This window comes from Choloepus didactylus, chromosome 4 (genome assembly GCF_015220235.1).
Source record: "Choloepus didactylus isolate mChoDid1 chromosome 4, mChoDid1.pri, whole genome shotgun sequence".
NCBI classification, from domain to species: Eukaryota; Metazoa; Chordata; class Mammalia; order Pilosa; family Megalonychidae; genus Choloepus; species Choloepus didactylus.
In genome coordinates, this window is record NC_051310.1 from 40,712,641 (window position 1) to 40,724,569 (window position 11,929).

The 11,929-nt window shown below is 44.4% G+C and overlaps 1 protein-coding gene across 6 annotated transcripts in view; it reads left to right on the forward strand.

The window, feature by feature from the left end:
* SLC8A3 (solute carrier family 8 member A3) overlaps positions 1–8,357 on the forward strand; it is a 169,483-nt gene extending 161,126 nt beyond the window's left edge. For 5 of the 6 annotated variants that reach the window (XM_037832412.1, XM_037832414.1, XM_037832415.1 and 2 more), the window contains 4 exons: positions 524–648; positions 1,236–1,335; positions 3,496–3,771; positions 6,216–8,357. In XM_037832412.1, coding sequence (XP_037688340.1) covers positions 524–648; positions 1,236–1,335; positions 3,496–3,771; positions 6,216–6,592 — 878 coding nt within the window. In that variant the 3' untranslated portion in view covers positions 6,593–8,357. The remainder of the gene's footprint in view (positions 1–523; positions 649–1,235; positions 1,336–3,495; positions 3,772–6,215) is intronic. The other variant, XM_037832413.1, reaches the window with a different exon arrangement.
* The last annotated feature ends 3,572 nt before the right edge of the window (positions 8,358–11,929 follow it).

An 11,929-nucleotide genomic window follows, 5' to 3' on the forward strand; every position in this document is an offset into this window, starting at 1 on the left:
TCTCTTTATGAGGATGATAGTCATACATGTGAAATGTAGATATTCCTGGAAACATCTCCCTTCTCTCCCTAATTGAGATGATACCAACAGTGTTCAAAACAGATGTTAATGTTAACTAGTAGACATTCCCGTTGGATTAAATGTGCTTTTCTACTTCCCCACCAAGAACTATTACATGAAGTAGTTGAACAGTCAGGCCCAACACTTCAAAATAGTTGAAGGTCAAGAGATTTGGCTTTTGTTCCCAACTTCTCTAACATCATGCCGAGTGACTTGGGGACTTCATTTTGTGTTATTTCTTGGAAGGCCTTGAGTCAGAAAGAGGAATACCTATCCCAGCCTACAAGGAACCCTCTCACAGTTTGGTTGTCATAAAGTGCTCAGCATTTCATGGAAAGAGGCACTAAATAATACACAAAGTCCCCATTCCCAGAAGCTGTTTGCATATACCCAATACTCTGAGCTATGGACTTCTGGAGAATGGAGAGTATTCTAAAGCTGGTCTGATTTTGCTTTGTTGCAGAGGTGATGGACAGGAAGCTGACTGTGGAGGAGGAGGAAGCCAAGAGGATAGCAGAGATGGGAAAGCCAGTATTGGGTGAACACCCCAAACTAGAGGTCATCATTGAAGAGTCATATGAGTTCAAGGTCAGACTAACAGTGAGGTCTAATTGAATAGTATAGTAATGGGGAGGGAGGCAGAAGACTTGGAGTTTTCTTCCAATTTCACCACTGAATATATGAAATTGAAACTGAACAAATCACTTACCCACCCACCCCAGCCCTCAGTTTTCTCATCTGTAACATGGAACAGATAATGCTGACCATTTATTTGCACTTCCTACAAAATTTGTGAAGAAACATAATATGGAATATGGAAGAAATGATCTAGATAGCCCCTAGATGTAGCATCACTGTTATTTAATTGTATTTTTTAAACGAAGCTACTAAAATTCACTACCATGGGGCACAGTTTATTGACATCATCATTATTAGTCTCTATTATATTACTTTAAACTATCTAATGTCAGAAATCACAACCAAAGAAAAGGAAATAAGATTGGCCCAGAAGATATTTACCAAGACCATTCCAATGCCTATGCCAACCCAAGACCCCTCAGAACCCATGTGGAACTTCCTGGAATGTGCCATCTTTTATTCCGTTAAAGCACAAGACTCCTCAATGGTTCTGAACATTCTAACCTCATGGCTCTAAGTTTTTCTTTCCCTGACAGAGTACAGTGGACAAACTGATCAGGAAGACAAACCTGGCCTTGGTTGTGGGGACCCATTCCTGGAGGGACCAGTTCATGGAGGCCATCACTGTCAGTGCAGGTAAGAAGGGTCTCAAGTTGGGTGGGCCTTGCTGGGAGAAGCCAGCACCATCTGAGAAGGGAGAACATGACCCACGTCAACAGAGAAGTGCTGTTTCTGGGAAGGCCTATGTGTCCAGTCTTCCAGCTCTAGTCCAAGATGTTTACCTGTTTCACTGGGTTAGTTTCCTAGGTTTGCCCCAAGAAAGCACTACAAACTGAGTTCTGGGGGCTAGAAGTCCTAAATCAAAGTATGACGGGGCCATGCTCCCTCTGAAGGTTCTAGAGAAGAATATTTCTTTGCCTCTTCCTAACTTCTGGTGGTTGCAGGCACTCTTTGGCATTCCTTGGCTTGTAGACACATCACTCGAATCTCTGCCTCTGATGTCACTTGGCTTTCTCCCTGTGTGTCTGTGATCAAATTTCCCTCTTCTTATAAGGACCTCACCAAATTGGTTTTAAGGCCTGCTCTATTCCAGTATGAACTAATCTTAACTTCAGTACATCTGCAAAGACCCTATTTCCAAATAAGGTCACATTCACAGGCTCTGGATGGACATAAATTTTTAGAGGACACTATTCAACCCAGTACACTTTGGAAAAGAATCATGGGGTGATTAAAAGAGCATAGATTTTAGAGTTGGTGACTTACTCTGGTTTCAAATCCTGATTCTGCTATGTGAATTTGGACAAGTTGAGCAAAATACCTAACCTCTCTGAGCCTCAATTTCCTCATCCCAAAAGAGGATTATCACTACCTTTCTCAGAAAAGTATTGTATTGTAGCATCTGGTACAAAATAAGTACTCAACAAATGCCAGCTTTCACCATTCCCTCCTCTCAATAATTTGTTCCCCCTTTTCTGCAAAATGGGGGACAATTCTGATTTAGAGCTGTGTGTGGGGGGGTGGTTATAAAATGCTTTGCATTGACTCTCTGAGACCACCCCCTGCTGATGATTCCAATCACTCCCTTGACCCACAGCACAGCCAGGAGCCCCCCAGAGGCCTAAAGATGGGTTGGGAGAGGGATGAAAAGAGTGTCTCCACCACCACCAATATTGCCTCTTGGCACCACGAAAGCCTCCTTCAACTGCCTTATAGCAAAGAGTAAACAGAGAGCACTACTGGCCTTGTCTTTCTTCATGAGGTTTTGTTGTCATAGTAACCCATGGGGTCATATGCCGAAGGCCCCAGAGCCAGAGCAAAAGTACAGCCATGCAGAGAGGTTTGCTGTGCTGCTATTGCTAATGTCCCACTTTTCACATCACCTGCTTCAGATCCTCCTGGTTTTCCCCTCTGATGACCTTACTTTGTCCCTAAAGAGACAATAAACAGAATATAGGCCACCTCGTCTACCCCTCACCTTTTACAAATGAAGGAACCAAGGTTCAAAAACGAGAAGTAATTTACCACCAGTTAAAGATTTTCTTCACGGCAAAGAGAGAATTAGAACCCAAGTGTCCTGACTCCCGTTCTTTGGAAACCCAGCTTTTACCAGTTATGCCAAAACATTACAGAGGTTGCCCTTGACCGGGCACCAGCATGTCTCAGTACATCCTCTCCTCCTGGACTGCTGAATGGGCAATTCTGCCCACATTTCCTGGCAGGGACAAACAGGGCCCATCCCTGCTCTGTCCCGTGGGATATCTGGAGGATGGCAACAGATCCCTGGTATGCTTGCATGATCTGGAATGACAGCCACCCCTCTGGGAATGGATAATGACCAGAACCAAGATGGTTATTGCTACAGTCAGGTCAGAAAATTAGAGAGGGGCTCTGCTGGTGTCCAGTGAAGAGTGAGCACACAGTGATTTCACCTTTTTTTTTGCCTAGGCAACCAAATGCAGCCTGATCCATCCTCCTTTCTTTCTTCACCACAAATTCAACACTGTCTTGTCCTTGTTGTTCTCTCCCACCCTATCTCCTAATCTCTTTCTTACTTCTCTTCCTTATTCCTTCTGTCTTCCCTCTCCCATTCTCCCTATACCCTGCATTCGAATTGGCTAATGGCATTTCTCACTGTTTTCTGGTACCCGTGCCGTGGCTCTCACCAACTTCCCACGAGAGAGCTGGAGCCCCTTCCAGCTGATGATGCCTGTGATTTGGGTTCTACTGGGTGTTTCTTATGAATGAGGAGCTGAGCTTGCTGCCCTTTCCTGGGCCTGTTTGTCTTGCCTCCAGCAGGGGATGAGGATGAGGATGAGTCAGGTGAGGAGAGACTGCCATCCTGCTTTGACTATGTCATGCACTTCCTGACGGTCTTCTGGAAGGTGCTGTTCGCCTGTGTGCCCCCTACGGAGTACTGCCACGGTTGGGCCTGCTTCGTCGTCTCCATTCTCATCATCGGCATGCTCACCGCCATCATCGGGGACCTGGCCTCCCACTTTGGCTGCACCATTGGCCTCAAAGACTCTGTCACAGCTGTTGTTTTCGTGGCATTTGGTACCTCTGTGCCAGGTGAGAGTGAGGGCTGCTGGGTTTGTAAAGGCAATGTTACCTGGTTCAAATGACCATGCTCGACTTTATCATTTTCCTAACTATCTCAGATCTGAGCTTAACCAGCTTCTGCCCTTCAGGTGCACTATAATCAATCAAAGAGGTTAATGATAATATTGATAATGAGAGCTAACATTTATTGAGCACTTTTGATGTGACAAACACCATGTGTGCTAAGCAATTTATATAATTTATGTGTTTTATACCATTAATTCTCACCAAAACCCTATTAAATATAAGGACAGTTATCATCCCAACCTGACATTTGAGGAAACTGAGGCCCTCAGAGGCTAAGTTACTTGCCCAAGTAAGTGGTCCAATTTCTTAACCTCTACATTATATGACTAGGTCACAAATAATGGAATTCAAAGAATGTGCATGTTATTCTCCCTCCATTTCTCCCTGACAATCAGTCTCTGAGAGGCTGAAGACTGGATCGCTTGAAGATGTCACAACAGAAATGGCCACATGTATTCTTGGCCTTCTCTGCTTGGAAGGACACCTGTAAGGACAAAGTGTCTCCTAGAAGAGCAGTCAAAGGAATCTCAGCAAGTTCTTGTCCTTTCATACAATGAATCACATACTCTTATATATATTTTTTTCTTATAAATACTCAGGGACAAGCACAAGTAAGCATCCGTTTATTCATTCATTAAACAAGTATTTATAGAGTACCCATTATGCCTGAAAAACTATTTTACTAGTTGCTGGGAATATAATGGAATGGAAGGCAAGACTGACATGCTTCCCTTTCCACGTGGAGCTTTTAATCTAGTGAAAGAGTCTACACTCAACCACTATAATTAATACCATCTCAGTAAGTTCTATGAAGAAAACATAGAGGTGCTACATAAGTATAAAACAGGGGGACCTGAGCTAGTCTGGGATCAGGGATGGCTTCCGAGGGAAGTTATGTGTAAGCTGGGCCTGAAGTAGGAGTTAGCAGGTAAAGAGGGGCTGTGTTAGCTCAGGTTCCTTACTTAACTTGTTTGAGGTCTCCAGGGCCTCTGAACCCTGAACTCCTGCCAAGTAGCTGTCATCCCAATCACCCAGGGAAGAAAAAGAGTCACGTGCCCACAGAAGGGTTAGGCTGAATCTCATCAGACAGGACTCTGCTGGACTGGACCAAAGGAAACCCAGCCTATACCAAGAAAACATATACTTCTGGGGAGTAGCTGAACCTACATCATGCCCTAGGAAAACTCTTCCTAAAACCTCAGCACAGATCAGTGGGATTATTTGTACATTAGTGATGCAAGAGGTTTGACTATGATGGCAATGCATCAGGTGGTAGTAAATTAGATGGATGGATCAAGGAAAGCTTTGTGGAGGAGATGCCCTGTGATCTCTGTTCTCCAGGCCTTGAGGCACCTGAACTATTTGATGGGAAAGGACAGATATGGCGAGAAACAGCAGGATCAGAAGCAAAGAAGCAAGGTCATAGGCAAGAAATAGCAAGAGGTTTTCTCTGGGAAAGCTCAGAAAATTGGCAGCATTGTGGCAAGCCAGGCAGGGAGATAACTTGGGGTGCTTCCAAATCCTTGTGGTTGGTCCAGAGAGCAGCTGACAGCATTAGGGACTTTAAGAAGGTTGTGGTCCACTCAGCTGGTTTAGTTGCTTTGGCTAAAACTCTTTGGATATAAGGTGATGGTATGTAATGGGCCCTTACATAAGGATTTTAGGGCCAAGTCTCTTCCTAACTTCCTATATGACCTCGGGTATATTCTTTGGCCCTTATTTTCCTCACTGAAAAATAAGTGTTGGACTAGATGTCCCTGACAGTCCTTCCAGTGCCTACAATTTGTGCAAGCCATTAAGTCAAACATCCTGTAAGTCCCTGTGATCCATGCAAGAAATGCAAAGGCAGAGCCCCACCTTCCTGGGGTCCACAGCCCATCATTACCAGAAAGCCTGGGTTCCCCAGCAAGTCCTCAGTCTCCATAAATCCAGAACCTAGCACCTAGCTTAGTGCTAAGCCCATAAGCCTTGTCAAATAACTGCCTGTGTTGAGTGAGTGAGTGCCCCATATGGCAGTTAAAATCAGGCACCTATTCTAAGCAGTTTCTCAGGATGTCAAGGGTCACTGGGGAGATAATATTGAATGGTAAACTCCCCTTGCTAAAAAAGTAGTCAAAGGGGAATGATAAATCCACTTGGTTTATCAAGCCCTTAAGAATCTTCCAGTCTACTGCAGATGAGACACTGGAAGCCCCAAGCAGTGAAGTGACTTTCCAAAGCAGAACTGGGAGTATCCTCCAAGCGCCTGCTTCTCATTCCTGGGCTCCTACCCACTGGCCCAAGCTGCGTCTTGAGCATACACGAGGAGAGGCCCTCCCTGGGCCTGGCCCACCTCTTCCCACATCTCACCCTCCTGCCAGCATCTGTTTGTCTCTGCCTTTTTCCAGATACGTTTGCCAGCAAAGCGGCCGCCATCCAGGACGTGTATGCAGATGCCTCCATTGGCAACGTCACCGGTAGCAATGCAGTCAACGTCTTCCTGGGCATTGGCCTGGCCTGGTCCGTGGCCGCCATCTACTGGGCCCTGCAGGGACAGGAGTTCCACGTGTCAGCTGGCACCCTGGCCTTCTCTGTCACCCTCTTCACCATCTTTGCGTTCGTCTGCATCAGCGTGCTCTTGTATCGACGGAGGCCTCACCTGGGTGGGGAGCTCGGTGGCCCTCACAGCTGCAAGCTCGCCACGACTTGGCTCTTTGTGAGCCTGTGGCTCCTCTACATACTCTTTGCCACACTGGAGGCCTATTGCTACATCAAGGGGTTCTGAGCCACAGAGCAAGACCTCGAGCTGGCAGGTCTAGGACTTCTCCTAAGAGATGGCACCTCCCCACCAGTGACCTCTCCAGGATCAGCAGCCGTGCAGCATCAGGACCCATGCCCCAGGAACTTCACCTGACCTAGGCCCTGGCAGTGAACTAACTGAAAGGGCAACGTCTTAATCAATCAAACAGAATGGAGGAAACACCCACCTTACCCAGTATTTAATTAAATACAAACCAACGGCAGCAACAAATCCACCTCCGCCCCATCTTCTGCCCATGTCCCCAGCCCATAGCAAAGGTCAGACCCTTTCATCACCTTCTGTTCCATCTTATTCTGGTTATTTCTTTGCTTCTAGTTTCCTTAGGGGCAGGGTTTCTCCTGTCTGTCCAATTTGATACATGACTGTTCTCTCACTTAGCTGACAAGGCATGAAAATGAGTCATTTCCATGAAGCTGGTTTGAGATTCTCTTTTCATTGTAAGCATTAGTGTGGTTGCTTTCATTTGCCATCAGGTTTTGTTTACTGTTTTTTGTTTTGTTTTGTATTGTTTTGTCTTTTCTTTCTGAAATTAATGATAAAAGTGATGTGAAGGATCTCAAGGTCTGAGCTGACGGATAGAGGCACACATTGTCAGACAAACACCCTCTCACTCTCACTGGGTGTAAGAGCTGTCTCTTGGCTCCATCAGGGTCCTGTCCCCCATTTCCTCTTTTCTCTGAATCCCTTTGAGGATGGTTGGCACTTGGGTGGAAGGAAGTTTGCACACCCACACAGGGCACCAAAGAGCCAGAGTGGCAGCTGGAGCAGAAGCTTTAGATGCCTACATGAAAATCAAGTCAAAAACACAAAGTGATTGTTCTCTTCCTTGCCCAAGCTTTCACATTCTGGATGTCTCATTGTGTCAGTATCTCTATGTTTACACCCTCCTGTAGGAAGACCCACCACGCGGGAGATGTGGGGGCAAAAATTGGAATGGTATGGGATGACAAAGGGGAGCTGGCAGAAACAAAATATGCCTTCTTGAGTATCATTGGCTTTGTGTCTGAGGCAGGAGAGGAGAGATGTCCAACTAGTGAGATCTTTAAGGGGAACAATGATAATTTAAAATGTCATTGCTTCTGAGAAATGTCAGTGTCACCACCCACTCACTTCCCAATGCACCACACCAAGAGGGCTGACTACATTTCTTGAAGTAATACAAAAACTTAAAGATTTATTTTTAAAAAACACAAAGGGGTCCTTCTATCTCTCCTGGAGCCTCAGGTCACATTTGAAAGCATTTTCACAAGATAGGAACTGGAATTTTTCATTTCTCCCATGTTCCTGCTGGTTTTTAAACCTCATGAAGCTCTTTTTTCCAGCCTGTAGGGTATTTCTTGTCCTGGTAAGAGGAGGCTTAGTTGCCATAATCCCACAGAGCCCAGGTTTATAGAAAAGGGGATTTTCATACCCTACAGACCCTCCTTTCTCAACAAATTTTGAGAGAGCCTGGCTTTAAAACATACACACACAAATAAACACACATACAAAATCACCACAAAACTGCCCACAGATCTGTAGGCTTTCTGCATTGACATAAATACATTTTTTAAGGGAAAAATGAAATAAAAAAAACACCTGTTTAATTTTAAACACATTTTTTAAGAAAAAATAACTGAAAAAGAAACAATGCTCATGTCATAAGCTATTTTGACAGTTGCCAGTGGAAATGTTGGATTGGTTTTAAAAAATAAAATAAAAAAGATATATTGATATCTCTCTAAATATACATCTTGCTTCTCCCTGTGTTTCTTGCGAGGAGGCCACCTTATGTTTCTTCTAGAGCAGATATGATTGGGATGAAAGTGTCATCTTCTACCACACTCAGATATCAATGTGCCAAACCTGATTTTTCCTCTTTTTTTTAAGCAAAAATACTTCATTATTCCCATGGAAACGCCACCTGTCAAGACCTGGACTTGAAGAAACTGAAGGACATAGGTATTGGAGCTGTGATGATTAAAGGGGAAAAAAGCTCTTTGTATTAGAAAGGCACAGAAGGGAAGGATTCTGGCTATGAAAATATTGCCCTGTATTTATCACTAATAGACCTATATTCATTCATTCATTTACTCATTATTCATTCAACAAACATTTAACACCTTCTATGCATTGAACTGCATCCTTGTGATACAAGTAAGAGTCAGGCACAGTCCCTAACCTCAAGAAACTCAGTGTAGAGGGGGGATAAAAATTGTTTTAATCAAAGCTCATGTAGATTACAAGAAACAGAAACCCATTAATAAACTAGCTCAAAGAAATGGAGAGGGGGTCAATAGTGTAAAGCTCTGGTAGGGGCAATTTTGTAGAACTCAAGATAGGATGTGTAGCCAGCCATGGGAACCTGAAAGCCCTCAGGAACACTCCCTCACAGTCTCTCCCATCCTTGCACTTTTCTCCCTGGTGGGCCCATTGCCTTCCTCTGTCTCCCAAGGAGCTTCTGCTTTGCTTTTCTTACACACAGCCCAGCACTGCCATAAGCTTTATCATGATACCATGATTTCACAGTTCCTCTCCCCACTGATGGGAGCTTCCTTCTCTTTCTCTGAATTCGATTTCTCAGTTGAGAGAATGTGGCTAATACCCCATTCCAAAAGGCAGTCATTTGTAGAAGGCTATGTCATGGTTGCTAGGGCACCTGTGGATTGGTGGCTTTGTGTCAGATGTCCACTCCTGGTCCAGACAACCGAGGTAAGGAGAGGAGGGTGGCAATCACATTGTATTTGGTATTGCCCTTTCCAAAGGCTAAATGATGGAAGAAGAGCAGATATGATTGGGATGAAAGTATCATCTTCTGTCACACTCAGATGCCAATGTGCCAAACCTGATTTTTCGTTTTTTTAAGCAAAACACTTTATTATTCCCATGGTATCCCACCTGTCAAAACTTGGACTTGAAGAAACTGGAGGACATAGGTATTGGAGCTGTGATGATTAAAGGGGAATCATCATATTGACCACCAATCAACATATTGACCACCAAGGTGCAAATAGAAATTACAGTTCTATGCCATGAGTACTCTAGAAGGGACATAAACAGAATACCAAAGGCTTCCCAAAGAATTTAAAAAGGTTCTGGAAGGAAGGATCAATAGTGATTAACCTTGGGGTAAGGGATACGGAATTAGGTATTGAAGAATAGACAAAAGGAAGAACATTCTCAAAGGCACAAGGGGAAGTAGGATATGGCACAGTCCTGGAATGGTGACGATTGGGTTTGGCTCGAGTGTGGGGTTCAAGAGGAAGGAAAGAGGTAGGTGGATCATAACTGTGGCCCTGCTTGTGTGGCCTGCTGAGGGTTTGAAGCTGTCTGCAGTGGACTCCTGAGAAAGTTTTAGGCCAAGGAGTGAAGCTATCAGATCATGTTGAAGGCTCTTTTCCCCCTTCTCTCTCTGGAATGTGGATTTTGAGCCCTAGTCTGGGTATAAACTTAAGGCCAGCCATCAGGCTGAGAAAGCAGCATCAGGAATACAGGGCCTGTCATGCAAGATAACCAGATAGCAATGGTATTTGTAGGTAAAACAAAACAGCACAAAAAAGCTGGCGAGTAGAAGGGTTCTGTTTGAAGGCTCATCAGTGTTTTGTCAGCCACTGAGTTACAAACGAAAAATAGCCTTTAGCCGATTAAATAGTAGATGAAAACCATGAAATCCATTTATGCCCATATCTCTGCTTTTTTGAGACAATTCTGGGTTATCCAGGTGTTTGTCAAGAGAGTATCTGGGATGAACTATAGAGAACAGGAAGGAGGTTTTTAAAGAAACAGCCCCAGAATCTGAAGACCTGGGTACCAGTCTAGGTGCCACTGCTAACTGGTTCTAAGGTCTTGAGCTGCTAACTAGTTCTAAGGTCTTGAGCCAATCACTTCTCTCTGGATCCAAGTTTCCTGAATTATAAATGAGGTTTTAATAGATAGTGTTTCAAGTCCATTACTTCTAGCTTTAGCACTGAGATTCTAGAATATGTACTAAATTAGTGTGTGGGGGGTTGTGTGCATGCAAACACGTGTCTGTGTGTGTGTATAATTAAACTGCCTGTCAACCATATCTGACTTGGCATTGAAAAGACCTTTTGCAGTTCATGAAGCCCCTCGATCAGATTGAGATGCTTAGATCATTAATCATTTCTGGCTATAGTTTTTAAACATGTTTGAAAACTAGACAAACATGCTGCCTCATTTCTTGTCCACAATAATGTGATACTACTAGAGTCTACAAAAATCTATCAATCTAATCACTACCCAAAACAAAACTATGGTCAGTTGAACATGACTTGTGTATATCCCTAAAGCTCACAATGTTCCCTTTAACAGGCTCTGAAACATGTTTCCAAGCCATCTGGCTACGTGGCAGCCTTCCCTTTCTTGCATCTTTCTTTCATCTTGCACCATGTTTTGGACTCATCTGGAGCATCAGCCTTTCTGAGCCACTTTAATCCATCCCTGGCAATATGCCTCTCCTTCTAGCTGTTGTACAATAACTTACACCAATTTTCAGGATGCCATCTCTTGTTTTTCTTCAAGGAAACATCGGTCAGAATGTCCTTTTTTTTGAAGACTCGAAAGTAATTTACTTGTTTTACTGCCAGAAAAAAATCTGTGAGAGAGGCAGGGAAAGTAAAATTATCCCTATATCCCAGATGATGTAAAAGGAGAAAGAGAGAGCTTGGGGTATGCGCAGCATATCACTGCAGCTGAGAACGGAAACCAATTCCTTGGCCTCATAGCCTGTATAGCCAGCTATTGTGCATATGTTCACTTTTGGTGCTTTCGGCTGCCTGAGCCACAACATTCCCATCCCCTCGATTTGTGTATTTCTTAGGGCCATGTTAGCAGCTGTAATAAATAGACTCCAATATTTCAGTAGCTTATCAAAATAAAAGTTTATACTTCAGTCACATAGTAGTCAAGTGAAGTTGTTCCTGGTCAGCAGGTAGCTTTCTACCACTTGACTCAATGATGTGGTTTCCTTCTGTTTTGTGACTCTGCCATCTCCTAGGGCCTAGGAGTCTTCAAATCCAGCCAGCAGATGGGAAGAAAATTAGAGATGGCACACACACTTCTTATGCCCTCGCTCCACAGTGGTACTTATCATTTTTGCTCATATTTAATTAGTTAAAAACTAGCCATTGCGGTCGCAGTTGACTCGTCTGGGAAGGGGTGGCGGCCGGTTGCTAAATCCTAGGCTCTCAGGATTGCTCGGAGGGTACCGGCGGCGGGGGCTCTTTCCCGGAGGCGAGGGCGAGGCGGGGGACTGGGCCCGGTCCCCGGCAGTGGCGTGCAAGGTGTGGAGGGCGGCGAGAA